General features: G+C 42.9%; 1 protein-coding gene across 7 annotated transcripts in view; it reads left to right on the top strand.

Annotated features, from left to right (window-relative positions):
• The first annotated feature begins 2,598 nt into the window (after window positions 1-2,598).
• Window positions 2,599-18,923, top strand: part of cep170bb (centrosomal protein 170Bb) — a 69,841-nt gene continuing 53,516 nt past the window's right edge. For 3 of the 7 annotated variants that reach the window (XM_077018123.1, XM_077018122.1, XM_077018121.1), the window contains exons 1-3: window positions 3,150-3,511; window positions 10,926-11,060; window positions 11,766-11,855. In XM_077018123.1, the coding sequence (XP_076874238.1) occupies window positions 10,956-11,060; window positions 11,766-11,855 (195 nt within the window). In that variant the 5' untranslated portion in view covers window positions 3,150-3,511; window positions 10,926-10,955. Of the gene's footprint in view, window positions 2,617-3,134; window positions 3,512-5,044; window positions 5,174-7,352; window positions 7,452-10,925; window positions 11,061-11,765; window positions 11,856-18,923 lie in introns of those variants that run through there. The other 4 variants (XM_077018118.1, XM_077018117.1, XM_077018120.1 and 1 more) reach the window with 4 other exon arrangements.

Genomic DNA, 18,923 nt, shown 5'->3' with positions numbered 1-18,923 from the left:
ACTTATCCAGACTAGCACACCCTCTGCGGCGGGGGCAAATGGCTGGACCAGCAAGGACCGGCAATGGTCCTAGGAAGCCACCAGCCTAGTCCCGTGCCAGCGACCCCCCCCCCCCCCCCCCGCCCCGGCAGGGAGCAGGAAGCGGGTGAAGGAAGGCCTTCCCACCCCTCCACTCCCAGTGCTGTGTTGTGTGTAGGTGTTGGTGTATATGCATGTGTGGTAGTGTGTGATACTATGGTGCAGTTAAAATTGAGGGGACAGGTGCTAGGACAAACGTGAGTGCATGTCCACACCGTCCCCTCAAAGGCCCTCAATGTCTAAAGTGCAGTAAAAACTGAGGGACAGACAGTGGTGAGGAGACGGGTGAACCATGGCAGCAGGCCCACCTCGTCAACCTCTGGGTACATGCCTGCCCCCAGAATCCTAAATGAACAAGGATGTGTGTGTGTGTGTGTGTGTGTGTGTGTATGTGTGTGTGTGGGTGGGAATGCTTAGGTCCAGAGGAAAGGGTCCTCTGGATGAGGAGAGCCAGCTTGCTAGCTGGCTCATTGAGCACCGAACTTCACTGCCCCCCCAGCTCAAGGCAGGGAGCGGTCGACCCGGGGAGACCAGGGCGGCAACCCTCCCCACCACCACATCCAAGCCCGGATCCACACCACCCCCACCACAGAGAGCAGCCGGTCCGCACATGCACATACACCTAGACACACATTTCCTTCATACACGTATGCACTCACACACATTTAACCCATAAATATATACATATATACACATATACATACATCCATATATATAAATATATACATACACATACATACATATATACATATATATCTACACATACATATACACCCACACACGCTTGTCCCATATACACCACACCCCTGTGTATGCACCCACAATCCTTACCAATCGCACAGTGATCAAACGATGACAGACATCAACAGTATTGAGGACATGCTGGTCGGAGTCCGGAACCCTACCTCCCGGCCCACCCCAGACATCCCCATCATCCACCACCCCACTCCCACCACCCAGGCACCTCGGAGCCCCAAGGCCCAGACCCAACGCGCCGACCCAGGCCGACCGACCCACCCCACCCAGCGGCGCAACCGCAGCGGCGCAGGTCCCCCCGCACGGGCAGGGCCCCAGCTCGGGGTCGGGGGGCCCCAGGCACCGGGCCCTGGGTCCCGCCACCTGGCCCCACAGGGGAGGCCAGCCACCCCGCCGAGGGCCAGCATCTGCTCCCCCCACACCCCGGCCCCACACCCCAGAGCCCAGAGGGAGCGCCACCCAAGCCCCCCCCCCCCACCACCGCCTGCCAGGGCAAGCACATGTCATCCCAGGTCGGCAGCCGCGGCCCCCCCGCCCAGAAAGTGGCCGGCACGAGCAGTCTCCCCGGGGTCGACCCCCAGCCACCAACCGGCCCTCCGGGAGCTGAAGCCCCCGCCAACCACCCCGACTAGCTAATGGAACTGATCAGTGGGAACCAAAGAGAATTAAATTCCTCCAACTGGTCTTTAGAGGAAGCAGACATTCTCTCCAGACAGATGTGATCAAGTAATAAATTTTTGTAATGAGTAATATGCAGGTCCTTTTTCGTTTTCCAATTGATAAGAATGGTTTTCTTGGCGATGCATAGGGCAGTGAGAACTATGTGTGATATGTTTGCCTCTGTATCTAATTCACTGACGTCTCCTAAGATGCACAGTCTGGGGGAAGTTGGGATGCAGCTTTTAAGCCCCGTGGACAATTCTACACATACCTTCTGCCAGAATTCCTTAACAGGCCTACAATCCCATATAGCATGCATATAGTTATCGGCTACATTGCCTGTACAGTGGGTGCATATGTTTGATTGTGCTAGGCCCATTTGGAACATCCTTTGTCCTGTATAGTGTGTTCTATGAAGGACTTTGTATTGTATAAGTTGTAAGTTGGGGCTTTTACTTATTTTGAAGATATTTGTACATATATCGGTCCAGAAATGTTGATCTGGATTAATAAATAGATTTCGTTCCCATTTGGCTATCGGAAGGGAGATTGAGTCATCAAATTTTAACAATAATTTATATAGTTTTGATAATAATTTAGGAGTATATAGATTTAAAAATTCAGTTATCCATGCTGATATTTCTAAATTCAGTAACAGTTCAATAATTCAATAATTATTGAACTGTTACTGAATTTAGAAATATCAGCATGGATAACTGATATTTCAATAATTCAATAATTATGTGCAATACTTCTTCTGCTGGACACGTTGGCTTGTATATTCTATTGTTTCTTATTATTTAGTATTATTAGTATTAACTTTTTAATCTCTTTAATCTGTATATATCCATTCTTTTTCTCCTACTGTAATTATGCTGCCCTGAGAGAAACCTCCCAAAGGGATCAATAAAGACCCATCCATCCATCCATCCATCCATCCACCCATCCATTCTGTTTTTTTATTAAGGCAAAAATGTTCAATGCTATTATATCAAACATAAACAGTCGATGATGAAAGTGAAAAATAATGTGGATGTTCATTCAATTTAAGGTTGTTGCAGAAGCCTGCACACACTGAGCCCTCACATTTGCTGACTGAACGTATGAAGTCGCTAAAAACAGGTCTGGTCTAATAAACCATATGCCAATTGAAACAGGTAGATAACAAAATATGGGGTTCCCAAAATAGAGGGATTGTGGCTCACTTTGCCCTATGTTATGGGTAAATTGAACCAACTGGTAGGATATTTTGAACCAATGTGACAACAGTTATTACTTTTGAATAGGCCTACAACAAATGTTAACCTATAATTACAAATATTGTTAACGAATAAATCCCCAAGGTACTTATAGTATAAAAACGAATGTCTCTACAGTTCTGAAAACATAATTGTTTTTGGGTACTTTGAAAGGCGCTATATAAGTGGAAATTATTATTATTATTATTATTATTATTAAAACTAATAATGGCCAAGAAAAAGACAAGGCCGTTTTAATGATTCGTCATAAGAATAAACCAAGAAAAGGTTACATAAGCTTTACAACCTTGCAGTATTAGCGTCTAACCTTTTGTTCAATTTCTTTAATTCATAAAAATATAATAAAAGCATGAACGAAATCGCGCGATGGGGGTAAACGGACGCCAATTCGCGTTTAAAATCAGACATAGCGACTGACGTCGTGCACTGCTTCATAGGACGCTAGTGTGCGGATTTGTGTTTCGGTGCATCAGGAATTCTGTATGTTGTATGTTGATAGTGGATATCTGTGAATGCGGTTTCCTATTTTTGACTGCCTCTCTATTGTTTCAAATTTTTAGTCTTATCAACCTGCACGAGGCGCACGAGGCGGCGCCGGTGCCTCCGCGGTGACACCAGTGCAGAAAGCAAATGCCATGATGACAGCATCTAAACACGCCACCTTGATGGTGAAGACTAGGACGGATATCTAGTGACCACGCCAGGTTTTGAAAGAGACGTCTGATATCACGTAATATCAGGAGATTCGAGACGGAGAGGTAAGCGAACATAAATGGTGTCATTACTTTCTGCTCGGCTAGGGCGTTTATGTAGGTTGGAGCATTTAACATCGCTGGATATATTGGATAATATATTATTCGCTTTAAACGTCATATTGTTATACATTATGCAGTATTAACTATTGTTATAGATAGTACTTCAAGTGCCGTATAAGCAATGTTCAAATTATGGTATTACTTTAAAAACTCTCCGTTAAAATCTTAAGCAACACTTCATTTTGTCGTACATTTTAACAATATAATTCAAACATGATGTCCTGTTTCCGAACGGACTAGTTGTGCTACATGATTGGACTCCATTAAATCACATCCGCTAAGAATCTCGCTGTAGTGAGAGCAACGCCTCGAGTATTAATAGGCCGCGATGAACGCTTTCATTTACGAGTTTGTAAATATTACTGTTAAGGTAGCCATCGACTATAATACGTGTTTCTGCTGCGCTTTGATATCTGCGTGCTGAATCACTGCACCACACTGCACCATAACAGAACTGCCTTTTACGTTAATTTTTCGCCTATAAATATTTGAATATTTATTTAGAAACCAATATATCCACTGTACCGTATGCAATCATTCATTTGGGTTAGCTACTTAAATCTAAGGATTTTAAAAGTATAAGCCGACTTAATTATCGTTGTAATTATGTTCCAATCATTATATAGGCATAGCTTGTTATATTTCCATTGTTAAAATGTAATTGTGTCTTTCGAAATGGCCCTTTACCGTTTGGTCGCCATTAAACAATGTGGTTTATATATTATAAATAATAAGCAATGAAATATTGCAAACCTACAGTAAGCAGTGATCCTGCTTCATATATTATTATGAAATCAATAAGGAGTATAGTCTATAACCTTGACCCTATATCCCTAACCCTAAGATAATTGTAGTGAAGAGTAGATTTGAAAATGACATATCAAGTTATTGGTCTACATAGCTGAAACCAAACATCCTTGTATAGACAATGAAGCATTATGTGCGGTGTTATTATTAATATTTAGTTTAGGGATTATATGCACTATATTGTCAAAAGTATTCATTCACTCATACAAATAATTGGAATCAGGTGTTCCAGTCACTTCCATGACCACAGATGGCCTTGCTTCCATTAAGCACCTGGGCATGCAAATGTCAAGTCAAGTCAAGAGGCTTTTTATTGTCATTACGTCTGTGTAATATAAACGACATAAAGTGCGGCAGGGTAACAGTACAATGTGAAAAATGTGCAGCATGAGACAATTTCACAACAAAACACTACAATAAATACAACAGATCAGAGACAATTGTCAGACATGACAGTGTAGTGCTGGTACAGTGCAATGTAGTGTGAGTGGTGTCAGAGATGAGTGACATACTGTGACATATCAGAGTTAGTAGATCCTGTGGAAGAGCAGCAAATATTTCTGGTGGGGATGGAGACATTTCAGTTACCACAGCCCTGGGGGGCACCGGTGCTTAGTGTGGTGGTGCTGGAGGTGTGGTTTCCAATCCTGACTGATTGTGATCTCTCAGTCAGGAAGTCCAGTACCCAGTTGCAGAGGGAGGAGTTCATGCCCAGCAGTCTCAGTTTTTTGATCAGATGCTGAGGGATGATGGTGTTGAATGCTGAACTGAAGTCGATGAACAGCATTTGTTGTCCAGGTGGGTGAGAGCCAGGTGTAGTGTGGTTGAGATGGCATCATTCGTTGATCGGTTTGGATGATACGCAAACTGCAGTAGGTCCAGTGAAGGAGGGAGCTGGTTTTTGATGTGCCTCATGACCAGCCTCTCAAGGCACTTCATGATAATGGGAGTAAGTGAAATGGGACAGTAGTCATTGAGGCAGGACACTTGGGACTTCTTCAGCACAGGAACGATGGTGGACGTCTTGAAGTACATAGACAGGACCGCAGTGCTCAGAGAGATGTTGAAAATGTCTGTGAGAACATCTGTGAGCTGTTCTGTACATCCTCTGAGCACTCTGCCAGGTATGCTGTCTGGTCCACCTCTGGAGTCATCCACGGGTTCTGGTTGGGGAGTGTTGTGATGGTTTTGGAGACAGTAACATCATCAATGCACTTGCTGATGTAGCCAGTCACTCTGTACTCCTCCAGGTTGATGGAGGCATCAGATGTAGCAGCTTCTCTGAACATGTCCCAGTCAGTGCGCTCAAAACAGTCCTGAAGAGCAGAGATGGCTCCTGGAGGCCAGGTTGTTACTTGCTTCTGTTCCGATTTGGCAGATCTGATGAGCTGTCTGTATGCTGGGATGAGCATAACAGAGATGTGGTCGGAGTAGCCGTAGTGGGGGCGGGACTCTGCTCTGTATGCTCCAGGGATGTTTGTGTAGACAAGATCCAGCATGTTAACCCCCCTGGATTGGAAAGTCCACATGCTGGTGGAAGTTGGGCAGCAGAGCCTTCAGGTTACTGTGGTTGAAGTCTCCAGCAACAATAAACAGTCCGTCATGGTGTGAGTTCTGGAGTGTGCTGATAGTGCTATACATCTCACTCAGAGCAGCATTGGCCTATGCGTTTGCACGAGGCGCTACATACACCGCTACGATGTAAACAGTGTTCAGTTCCCTCAGCAGATAAAACAGTCTGGCTCTAACAACAGCAAACTCCACCAGCGGAGAACAGTAGCTGGAAACCAGCGTAGCGTTTTTACACCATTCAGTATTGATGTAGACACACAGGCCCCTCCGCTGGTCTTACTGGACAGCTCCGCGCCGTGGTCGGCACGAAAGGAGTTCAAGCCATCCATCTGAATGGCGGAGTCCGGAATGGAGTTCGTTAGCCACGTCTCCGTGAAAACGAACACGCAGCAGTCTCTGAACTCACGCTGGGTGGTTCACAGAATCCGGAGATAGTCCAGTTTGTTTTCCAGGGAGCAGACGTTCGCGAGGAGAATATACGGCATGGCAGGACGGCTGGAGTTAGCCAATAGCTTAGCGTGGACTCCGGTTCTTTTTCCACGCTTCCAGCTCCTCGTGCACCACTTGCGAGGAGCTCTCTTCTGTAAAGCAGGCTTCGGAAACACCGTGGACCTTAGCAGGCCTGATGCTAACAGCCTCGCTCGCAGATCGACCAAACTTGCGTGTTTACTTAGTGTTTCCAGGTTTAGTAGGGTCTGTCAGTTGCAGAAGTGGGTACTGGTCATTTCTTGTAGCGAACTGATGCATGGTTGAGAGTTCAGCTCGGGTTTATGTCGACGACCAAACAAAAAAACACCGTGTTCTGTTTCCAGAGTGGCCGCTGCGACTGCTCACGCCATCATCTTACAGGATTGTTTGTAATGTTTGTTTTTACAAACATTAGTGAAAGAATGTGGGTCACTCTCAGGAGTAGGGCTGGGTATCGATTCAAATTCCAAGAATCGATCCGATTCCGATTCTGAAGATTAAGAATCGATTTATCTCGATTTAATACGATTTAATCAATTTGATCAAATTCGGGGTTTAGTGTTATTAAAAATGTATTTGAGCTGTTTCCTGACTATGTACAGAAGCAACATGTTAAAACTAGTATTATATCGATATTAATCAGCAAATAGTTACTGGTAGTTGGTAGTTACTGATGGCTAGAAGACTGGTGAAAAGGGTAATCATAAATCTACCTTCAAGAAAGGTAATCCAGGACAATAAACAGAGGACATCTCTGAGGTGTCTATGTCTGCAACAGTGGACTCCTACTGGGACACGAACCAGTGCATTATTATTATGATTGAAATAATTAAGAATTCACTCAAAAGCTGTTGCTACCAAATGCATTTTTATTTTAAAAGTGCTCACACTTAATAAACTGAAAGTATAAAATGTAAACGTGTATTTTTCTTTACAGTGAGAATATAAGAACAGAACTGTCACGTTACGGTCCCCGACCCCTCCCTGTTGGGCGTGTCTTTACGATGTCTGCGTCTGTGGATCTCCGTGGGTGCGGGTGCGTCTTGTGATAATCCGTCTCACCTGTGGCTCTCGTCATCACGTGGAGTTTATGTGGTTTGTCTACTTAATGTGCGTTCGCGCAGCGTCCTGTGCTCGTCGTTGTTTGAGTCACACATGTTCTATGTAAACGTGTTTTATGTGCGCTGTCTGCGCTTCGGTAAATGTAATGAACGTAACGATTTGGAAAGTGCAAAGGATTCTGTCTCGTCCATCGCCTTGCGCCCAACGTTTCAAGAACATTTTTAACTTTTTTAAACTGTAAAAACACTGGGTAAACTGTCAGTGACATGGACTAACTGTAAATAGTCACTGACACTGGATAAACTGTCCTTCTGTTTTTAGATTGCCAATTTGACTATCGTCGTTACCGGCACTGTCCGACGCCATGTTGTTTTACAGTTAGTTAGACCGAGCACGCCTGCGTGAATTCAGTGACGAGGCCGGGGTAAAAGTTCACAAAAAAATCGATCTTTGGACGTACGAATCGATTATCAGATCGTCATATGCGAATCGATTCTGAATCGGAAATCGATTTTTTCAACACAGGCCTACTCAGGAGCTCAGTGAGTTCCAGCATGGAACGGTGATAGGGTGCCACCTGTGCAACAAATCCAGTCGTTTCCTCAGTCCTAAATATTCCACAGTCAATAAGAAAATGTTTGGGAATGACAGCAACTCAGCCACGAAGTGGTAGGCCATGTAAACAGACGGAGCAGGGTCACTTTCACTACAGACATCCAAACTTCATGTGGCCTTCAGATTAGCTCAAGAACAGTGTGCAAAGAGCTTCATGGAATGGGTTTCCATGGTTAATCAGCTGCATCCATGCCATACATCACCAAGTGCAATGCAAAGCATCGGATGCAGTGGTGTAAAGCATGCCGTCATTGGACTCTAGAGCAGTGGAGATGCGTTTTCTGGAGTGACGAATCGCACTTCTCCATCTGGCAATCTGATGAGTCTGGGTTTGGTGGTTGTCAGTAGAACAGTACTTGTCTGACTGCATTGTGCCAAGTGTAAAGTTTGGTGGAGGGGGAATTATGGTGTGGGGTTGTTTTCAGGAGCTGGGCTTGGCCCCTTAGTAAAAGGAACTCTGAATGCTTCAGCATACCAAGACATTTTGGACAATTCTTAGTCATTAGTCAAATTTATTATTCCAAGCTCCCAACTTTGTGGAAACAGTTTGGAGCTGGTCCCTTCTTCTTCCAACATGACTGCACCAGTGCATAAAGCAAGGTCCATAAAGACATGGATGGCAGAGTCTGGTGTGGATGAACTTGACTGGCCTGCACAGAGTCCTGACCTCAACCCGATAGAATACCTTTGGGTTGAATTAGAGCAGAGACTGAGAGCCAGGCCTTCTCGTCCAACATCAGTATGTGACCTCACAAATACGCTTCTGGAAGAATGGTCAAAAATCCCCATAAACACACTCCTAAATCTTGTGGACAGTCTTCTCAGAAGAGTTGAAGATGTTCTAGCAGCACAGGTGTGGTGTTTTAATACTCCGGTGACTGAGACTGAGGGAGTGGTGTAGCGGGGGTGTGTCTGGGAGTGGGCATCTCCCCTGAGCCCAGGTCCTGGCCTACCGTGACCAGTGTTGGGAATAACACCGTTAAAAATAACGGCGTTAGGTAACTGAATTACGCGGTGCGTTACTATATATTGATATACTAACAGTAATCCGAGCAGACCCCTGCCCAGGCTAGTGAGGAGTAACAGATCTCGATAGGTCACAGTTCTCTGTGTAACACCTGTTTAACTTAACAAGTCAGTAAGCGATTGGCTAAGGCAGCATTATGGTAGCCAATCAGGTCCAGTGTTTTTACACGCGCGCCAAAGCACACCAGTGACACACGACACAAACGGAGAAGAGGCAGAAAAGCCGAAGAACAATTTGCATTTTCAAGGTGGCGATTATTTAAGAAAATAGTTGAAGTTCCTGAATGTCTAACAGACTGGGTATTTGATTTATTTAGTTAAGAATAGAGGTTTTATTGTTAAGTTTACTTCTGTTGCGAACAAACCAGTTGTCTTAGGTTGAGAGAATTTAATTAAATTTGATAGATGTAAATGCACATTATATAGTGTAACTGTTTACATTTGCTTTTTTTAAATTAATTTATTATTTTTTTACAAAGATTTGGGATTTTAAAGGATTTTATCCTGCACTGGTCTGTTGATTTGCAATAAATATCAAAAAACATCTATGATTCAATTAGTTACTAGTTCGCTCTGGCGATCGATAGATTTGTGTCCATTTTACGTTGCCACCCCCACCCCCTCAATAACTTGCGTTCAGCCCCCCCCCCCCCCTTGTGACTGTGAAAACTGCTTTTTCAAAAAATCCTTATTCATTGGCATATAACTTTTTCTTTACTGTAATGCAAATTGTTACTTTCCCTGGTAGAGTTACTTTTCTTACAGAGTAATTCAATTACTAACTCAGTTACTTTTTTGAACAAGTAGTAACTATAATGAATTACTTTTTAAAAGTAACGTTCCCAACACTGACCGTGACGGAGTTGAGACAGAGAACACATGGCATAGCTGTATGACCGCATCAACATTTCAGATTACTAGAAGACTCGATGACTGGGGGGGGGGGGGGGGGGGGGGGGGGTGCTGAGCTCCACACCTTTATATGAAATATATTAACTGAAGACTTGATTAAATAGCTGAGTCATAAGAAAGATTGGAACTGTGCCAGAATCTAGGATTGGAGCTGGAAGACTGTTCCATAGCTTAAAGGCTCTGCCTCTGGCTGTAGTCTAATTTTTGGAGAGAAATCTTGCATTTTGAGAGTGCAGCAAATATTTTACCTTGATTACAGTATTTTTAATTTCATACATTTCATCTTCTTAAATTACATTATGAAATATGACTAATTCAGATATTTAAAAGTTAGTATGTTAGTACCATTTTGAATCATCGTTCTTTCTAATATTAATAAGTTCTGAAAAGAGCCAATTAATAATTCAGTTAATCTTACAAACAAGCTCAATAGTTTGCTATGACCTTGCAATTTGCCATATTCATTTACATAGGGTAACTGTCCCAGCTGAACACAAGATATAACTTGCCTCCCTGGCCATTTCTCACCTTAGTAGCTAACTATTATGTTAACCCCCTTTAAAGCCTGTCAGCCTCTTCCAACATTTAAAAAAATGGAGATTCCTTTATCACCTTTATAGATTTTGAGGGTTTTGGGTGGCTTTGTCATCCTCTCCGAATTCTTCTTGGATTGGAAGGGAGTATCCACTACAGGTTCCTCACTGATAAAATACGACGTTGTCCAGATGTATTGGAAAAGTCCTTCTGGTTATGAAGTCCAAGAATGCAAGTCTCGTCCACCAGTGGTGGTTTTGGAAGTGTAACTGCATGAACTGGTATTGGATTAGGGTCAGATTGTTTGAGAGTTATGGGTCCACAACTTTATCCTTAATTTTTCAATTCTCCTGTTTCTCAGGATGCAAAGTGTCTTCTCAGAGGAGCAAACATGAGTGTGACATCATGGTTTCTGGTTAGCAGCTCTGGCACCCGCCACCGACTGCCACGAGAGATGATCTTTGTTGGGAGGGAAGATTGTGAGCTCATGCTACAGGTAGGCTGGTTTCTCTTATAAGTACTTATATTTATCAGGTTTGAGAAAGGCTTCATTCCAAGTGTTGTCAGAAGTGTTTGGTGTTAGGCCATCAGGAAGCTCCCATGCCTGCCACACCATGGCCCAGTGGTGAGGGGATGTTGTGAAGCCCAGCAGGACCTCCTGCTGATGGGTATGGGTGTAACTCTGAATGAAAAGTGTTTGTGTGATGGACACATGGAATGTGTGAAGTGCAAGGATACACTACTGAAAGGTATTGTGCTAAGATATTTTACAGAAACTCCAATTTGGTCTAAAAGAGAGATGGTTATGTTTTCTGGTGCCAGACTTTCCTCTGTGAGGTTTTATAGATTCCAGAGGGCACCTCCTATTGAGAAGCAGAGAGCAGATCTATAATTTACAGTTGTGTATGGGTCTATAGCTACCATAAGATATGGAAAGCACATTGATCTCTTTAAAAATGTCTTCTCCAAGTTTACATTGGGGAATGCAGGCAGTCAAGTGGAAGGGAGATGGAAGAAATGGAAGGGAACACGTATTTCAGTTCTGAATATTCTGAAATTAGTTCTGAAATGAATATACTTATTCAATGCCTAATGTATGATGATTTGCAGGCTGCAACCTTTCTCTTAGATGTGGGGGTAGGTATTGTGCCACTGATGGTCATCTTAGTCTCTCCATTTCTCTCTCCTTCTCTGGCACTAGTCTCGCAGTGTGGATAAACAACATGCAGTCATTAACTTCAACCCTGCCACAGATGAACACCTACTTAAAGACCTGGGCAGTCTGAATGGGGTAACGTCAAACTCATGCTCAGTTATCATGAAGTTTGTATACAATATAGAGAGAGTTAATTTACTTTTGCATCTTATTCCAAAAAACATAACCACTCATACATAACCCATAACATGACATATTGAAGTATATTACACATTATTTTGTTTTAGTAAATATATAAATATGGAAAATTTAACAGGCATTACCCAAAACTGCTGTTAGTGAAATACATTCAAGGGAATCTACACAGGGGATTACCAGCAAAAATGTTTTATTGGCTGTGTCTATCTGCCTGTGAGAGAACCTTGCACCGACACTGCGGCTCCAGTGTGACATAATTAGCAAAGACAAGGCTGCACACCCGTACGCCATGGCCGGTGATTTCAACCGCTGCAACCTATGGGCTGTGCACCAAAGTACCATCAGTGCATGAGCTTTCTGAAGAGGCAGAGCAACATCTTTGACCTTGTCTACAGCAACGTGAATGGTGCATATAGAGCAGTCCCCCGGCTACACATCAGACGGTCAGACAACATCTCCGTGTTCCTCTCCATCCCTCCATCCTATAGACAAGTCCTCAAACAAGATCCCCCAGCAAGTAAAATTCTTAAAGTTTGGAATGAAGTTGCTGATATGGTGCTTCAAGACTGCTTTGTAACTACAAACTCGGATGTGTTCAGAGTTGCCGCTATAAGAGAGGACTCCTCAGTTGATATAAAGGGGGATACTTCTGGAGAAACTGCCTACCTTAGTGGCTGCACCAGAACTATTCCAATAGGAAACCCTGGGAAAACTGTCAAGTTTGTTCCATACTGTGGACTCTCTCCACTGCCTTCGTCTTCTGGCAATGCTGAAGACTAAAAAAGGGACAGATATCACCTGCATAGATCTTAGAAGCCAAAAGACAAGACAGGCTAAAGCTAGATACCATACCTCCTGAGGGCTGTGGAAAGGACTGCAACACATCACTGAATACCAGCAGAGGAGCAGGCCATACTGCCTGATGAAGTCCTGAGCACACCTACTTTGAAGTCTTCAACACCAAAGAATAGAGAGTTGCTCAGGCCACAGTGTGTGCACAGGCTGCAACATACACTGTGTCATCAGCAGAAGTGCACAAGGCTTTGAGGAGAACACATGGAAGGAAGCAGGCCTAGACAACATCCATGGGTTCAATCTCTGGGTCTGCTCACTAGAGTTGGCCGCTATGTTTGCAGACATTTGCAGTCCATCATAGTTGCACTGCCATATCATATAGTGATGCAGATGGGTAGGAGAAGTTGTAGAAGTTGCTGAATATGTTGGGAGACATCCCAAATTTCCTCAGTCTCCTCCGGATGTACAGCTACTGTTGAGCCTTTGCTGGTTTGACCAGCTGCATGGTATTCAATGACCATGTAAAGTCCTCACTGATGTGAACACCCAAGTATTTAAAACTTCTTGCCTCCCTCCTGTAGGCCACTTCATCTCCGTCAGTGAGATAACCCAAGGAGGAAGTAGGAATTGCTCTACATAGATGAGACAAGTGGAGAGAGTGAAGACTTTCAAGTTCCTTGTAGTGCACATCAGGAATGATCTCGCCTGGTCCTACAACACGTAACAAACAGATCATCAAGAAGTCCCAGCAGAGACTGTACTTTCTGAGAAGGCTAAGGAAATTTGTCATGCCTGCCAAGATTCTCAGCAACTTCTACAGGTGTATGGTCGAGAGTGTCCTTACCAGCTCCATCACAATCTGGTACAGTATCTCCACTGTTCTGGACAGGAATGCCCTTCAGCGAGTGATCACAACTGCACGGTCCATCGTAGACTTCCCCTCACTACAGGACATTTACCACATCAGGACCATCAAGAGGGCACTCAACATCATACATCAATACACATCCCCAACACAGGCTTTTCACACTCCTGACATCAGGGAGACGTTATAGAAGTGTGAAGTCCAGGACGACCAGGCTCACAAACTTTTTACCCACAAGCCATCAGACTTGTGAACGACTCAATCACCACACTTCTGTCTCTCAATTCTCTCAACACTTCTCCCAACACTCTGGTTGGACCTTGGCCCACACACAGACACCACCACACTTTACTCAATATACATGCACTCATTTTTCTTCATTATTTAATTTATTGCTACTGTCATAATACTGTTTGAAACAATGCACAGTGCACATCTACAATGCCCATTTTCAATAAAACATTGGTGTCATTACAGCGGTAGCTTAATCTCTAGTTTTTCATTACACCTATAGTTTATTTTCATTACAGCTCTAGTTTAACCTCATTTATAGGTTTATAGTTGTTTGTTTGTATCTATGTAGTCTCTGCTTTAATAGTATGGACGTTTTTCTGTTTCAATTTTAGAATAAAAATGTAATATGCATTTGCATTTACATAATGCTATATACATATATTTATGTATTTACATAATGCTATATACATATATTTATGTATATGCTATTTACATAATGCTATATACATATACATAAAATGCTATATTAAGCGAATAGCATTTTAATTACAATTTTGACACAACCGTTGCATGATCACATGAACTTGATAATTCAAATCGGGAAATACATTTTCATTTCAATAAAGGCACAAATAAATCATCAAAATGTATGTGTAAATGAAATATGAATAGACGTCTACCACATTGCAAATGTATATGGGACTATTACATTTGAATTTGAATTTTGAGCTTGTATGAGTGGTATGATATGCAAATGCGTATTACATTTTCATTTTAATATTGAGACAGAAAAACTTCCATATGATAGCTTGTTTGTTAGAATTAAAAGACTTAAATAATCCATTTAGTATGGTGGCTCTGAAAGCTCATTACACTGCAAAGGAAAAGCGTGCTGCAAATATGCAAAGCAAATTAATCAAAATGACAGAACGGAAGAGTTTCTGGATTAATTATTTTATACAGGGACTATGTAGGTTTTTAGCCATAAACAACAGTTGTGTTATAGAGTTTCTCATTACGTTGAATGGGATTTCAGTGGTAAAGCTCTTTAAATGTAGCTAGCGACATTTTAAGAACTTTATTAATTAAATCCCCTAGCTAGCTATTTAGATTTAGAAAATAAGTTGTGTTAAATTGTATTTTTATCAGTGTTTTTAAGCCTTAGTTTAGCTACATTTAAAGAACATTTAGCTCTTTACCCATGATATAAGCGACCGGTGACCAATTTACAAGTAAGCAATTTACAAATATACAAAACATAACCTGGCAAGAGATGAAGGGAATAACATTAGAATAAGCTAGAAACAAGAGTTGTGTTAGACTGTATCTCATTACGTCAAACGGGACCGAATTACTGAAGCTCTTTAAATCAAATCAAATTTGATATCTATAGCATTTTTTACAACAGTTGTTGTCACAAAGCAGCTTTACAAGTGTCCCAGTCCTAGCCCCCAGTGAGCAAGCTAAGGGTGACAGTGGCAAGGAAAAACTCCCTAAGGGCATGAGGAAGAAACCTTGAGAGGAACCAAGACTCAGGGGGGGAAACCATCCTCCTCTGGCCAACGCCAGTCACCATGACAACAATTTAAAAAGAGAGAAAAAAGGAAAATATATGAGGGATAAATAAAGTCCATCTTGGTGTGTATTTATAAACATGAGTTCTTCTATGTAATAATAATAATAATAATAATCTTTATTTGTATAGCACCTTTCATACATACATGTACATACATACATACATGTAATTCCTGTTCAGTCCAAAACATCTTGATGGTTGGTAATGTTAGTCATAGCAGGGGAGAATTCAGGGCAGTGAGAGGGCCCAGGGTAGTGGGTTTATCCTTCATACACACTGGTTAGTCAGGGTAGTGGGTTGATCCTCCATCATATCTGGTTAGTCAGGGCAGTGGGTTGATCCTCCATCATATCTGGTTAGGCAGGAGGTGGCCGGCCCAGGATGGATCTCTGGAAAGGCTGTCTCTCCTCATCTCAGTGTTCCTTGAGTAGGCAGCAGCCATGTGGAGAAAATAAAACGGAAAATTAGCTCTGTATGAAGACATACGGGACAGATGAAATTATAAAAATTTCTGGCAGCAACTCTGGCATTAAATTAAATTATTACAGCCTAGCTAAAAAGGCAGAACCAGAAGGTAACATAGACTTGGGGGCATTCTGAGACATTGGCATCCATCCACTACACCGTCAACAAACTTGAGTGATCACGTGCATTGACAGGATGACAGCACCAGCGCTCCAGTCTACCATAAAACCCTTCGCCTATGAACCCCTGGATCTGTACCTTTATCTAAGGGGGTTTTGTGCCGTATTTTTTGTCAACTGTGATTTTTACACCGCAATCGAAATTTGTCCTCCGCTTTTAACCCATCTGTGCAGTTAGAACACACACACACACACACACACACACACACACACACACACACACACACACTAGTGATTACTAGGGGGCTGTGTATCACACGTGCCCAGAGCGGTGGGTAGCCCTAGCCCGGCGCCCGGGGAGCAGTTGGGTTTAGGTGCCTTGCTCAAGGGCACCTCAGTCATGGCCTCAGATCTGGGAATCGAACCCACGATCCTCCGGTCACAAGACCAGTTCCCTACCACCAGGCCATGACTGCCCCACTGGGTTTTCAACCTAGTCTTAAAGATTGAGACTGTCTGATTGTGTCAGAGTCCCGAATACATTCTGGAAGGTTATTCCAAAGCTGGGGGGTCTTATAAGAAAAGGCTCTTCCCCCTGCTGTTACCTTATTAATTGTTGGAACTAATAGGGAGGCCAGCACCCTGTGATCTTAGTGGACGTGGGGGTTCATAATAGGAAATAAGTTTCTGGAGGTAATCAGGTGCAAGCCCGTGCAGTGCTTTCTTTATAAGTCAATAGAAGAATTTTTTAATCAATAGGACTGGTTCTGATAGGACTGGTCTGATATGATCAAATTTTCTAGTTCTAGTCAGAACTCTGGCTGTGGCATTTTTAACTATTTGAAATTTATTTAGATTCCTATTTGAGCATCCTGACAGTCAGTGGTAATTTTGACAGCAATTTTTGATTTAGGGCGTACTCACACTAGGCTCTGTGATCCGGGCCCGGGCACGGTTGCCTGCCGAAGCACGGTTCGTTTGGCTAGTGTGAGCGCTCCAACCGTGCCCAGGCCCGGATCAGTTAACCGTGCTCGGGCCCGCTTGAAGAGGTGGGCCAGGGCACGATTCATGTGGACTCGGGCACGGTTCGCTTCTAGTGTGAGCGCTATCCGTGCCCGGGCCCGCTTGGTGCCTCATGTGATTGGTTCATTTCGCTGGAACTCGAACATGACGTCAGTGATGCGATGCTCACGTTAAACAGTCATAGCGGCAAAGCGTTTAGCAGACAATCGTTGTGTTAAATTATCGATAACTCTGTGCTTGCACCGTGTTTCTGCACTCCCAAAACGACTCCAAAAATACAATAAAAAGAGAATTGTGAACTCCATAGTTTTGTGCGAGCGCGCATTTTTCCAAATAAAGCGGCGTTGTGATGACGTAAGCGTGCTCGGGCCGGGTTGCTGAAGCCAGTGTGAGTGCAGGCCAGCGGGGGAGTGGGGAGGGGGGATAACCGGGCCCCAGCACGGAACCAGCAAACCGTGCCTAGTGTGAGTACACCCTTAGTTTTAGTCTTAGTCTTTTGATTAAATGTCATTTAGTTTTAGTCATAATTTAGTCATTGGAGTGGTTTTTAGTTTTAGTCTAGTTTTAGTTGACTAATTATCATTAGAATTTAGTTGACTAAAATATAAATGGTGTAATAATCATTATATGCACTTGCACAAAATGAAACATTTATTAACCAGTTACAGAATATTATTGTTTGTATGAGCAATATACACAAAAACAGATTTCCAAACAACTTTATTGACCAGGGGGGTGTTCCAAGAAGCGGGTTAAGCGAGAAAACCTTATAAAGAAAGTTTTCTTTATAGTGTAGGTGTAGGAGATGCTGAATCTGTCAGCAAAGCTACTGTATGTCAGTCTGTCCGAAAACTATGTCCGGCATTAAAATGACCCGGTTTTGTGGTGTTTCCTGGGCTTAAACCAGTTATGGACAACAAAGAGGAATTCCACAGCATCATTGGTTTGTCTTTAATTCACACAAACAATAAAGAAATTAAGCAAAGGAGAAGCAATATATAACGAACTACATTCCATTTACATTTTAAGGATTCCCTAGAGTGATTGGCTGCATTGATGTAACCTACATATGCTACCTATTACAGCACCATTAGAACATGAAAATTCATCCATAGCATTAATGTACAGGTACTAACCTTTATAATCCTTAATGAATAAAGTACTTATCTTTAATGGTAACAAAAAATAACGTAGCTATTGTAACTGACCGTTCTCCCCATTAAGATCATATGTGATGCTTCCCACCTCATCACAAATGTTGAAGCCAGATGGCCAGGATCCGTGTATGATTCCACACTGTACAACAAATCTGAACAGAGTAGGCCTGCGGTAGTTTTGCTAGTTGTTCACATGCAGTGTAATAGTTAAATCATTGCAAACCCTAGTGTGATTATAGGACACTATAACGGCCTCCTTCATGGAGACAGAGGGTATCCCTGCCTGTCCTATAGGCCTACCTTATGACTCCCTATTCAGATCCTGCACCTGGACCACAATCCCGCTACAATCAGGCCCACAGCAAAATCAGGGCAAGAATTTAAATGACCCTAGGAATCCTCCAGGCCAGGTTCCAGTGCCTGAAGGGGCTCAGAGTAACCCCTGATAGGGCGAGCCACATAATAATGGCATATGTGGTATTACCCAACATTGCAACCATCCAGGAAGAGCGACAGCCTACCATCTCTGACATGCCCACAGACGAGGAACCTTACATGCATGTGGGTGACAACAGAGATGGTGGAATTGTCAGAGACTTCATCTGCAATCACTGCTTTCCACATTAAATCATGCACCACCACCCACCCCACCCCACCATCCACCCTGTAACCTTTTAATATACATTACAGTCAAATTCACTGTTATGTTTCATTATTTCATTTTTCCTGTAAATAAATATATTTTATAATGTATTTTAAGAATAAGATATA

This window comes from Brachyhypopomus gauderio, chromosome 9 (genome assembly GCF_052324685.1).
Source record: "Brachyhypopomus gauderio isolate BG-103 chromosome 9, BGAUD_0.2, whole genome shotgun sequence".
In the NCBI taxonomy this organism is placed as follows: Eukaryota; Metazoa; Chordata; class Actinopteri; order Gymnotiformes; family Hypopomidae; genus Brachyhypopomus; species Brachyhypopomus gauderio.
This window is presented reverse-complemented; position numbering and strand designations above follow the sequence as displayed.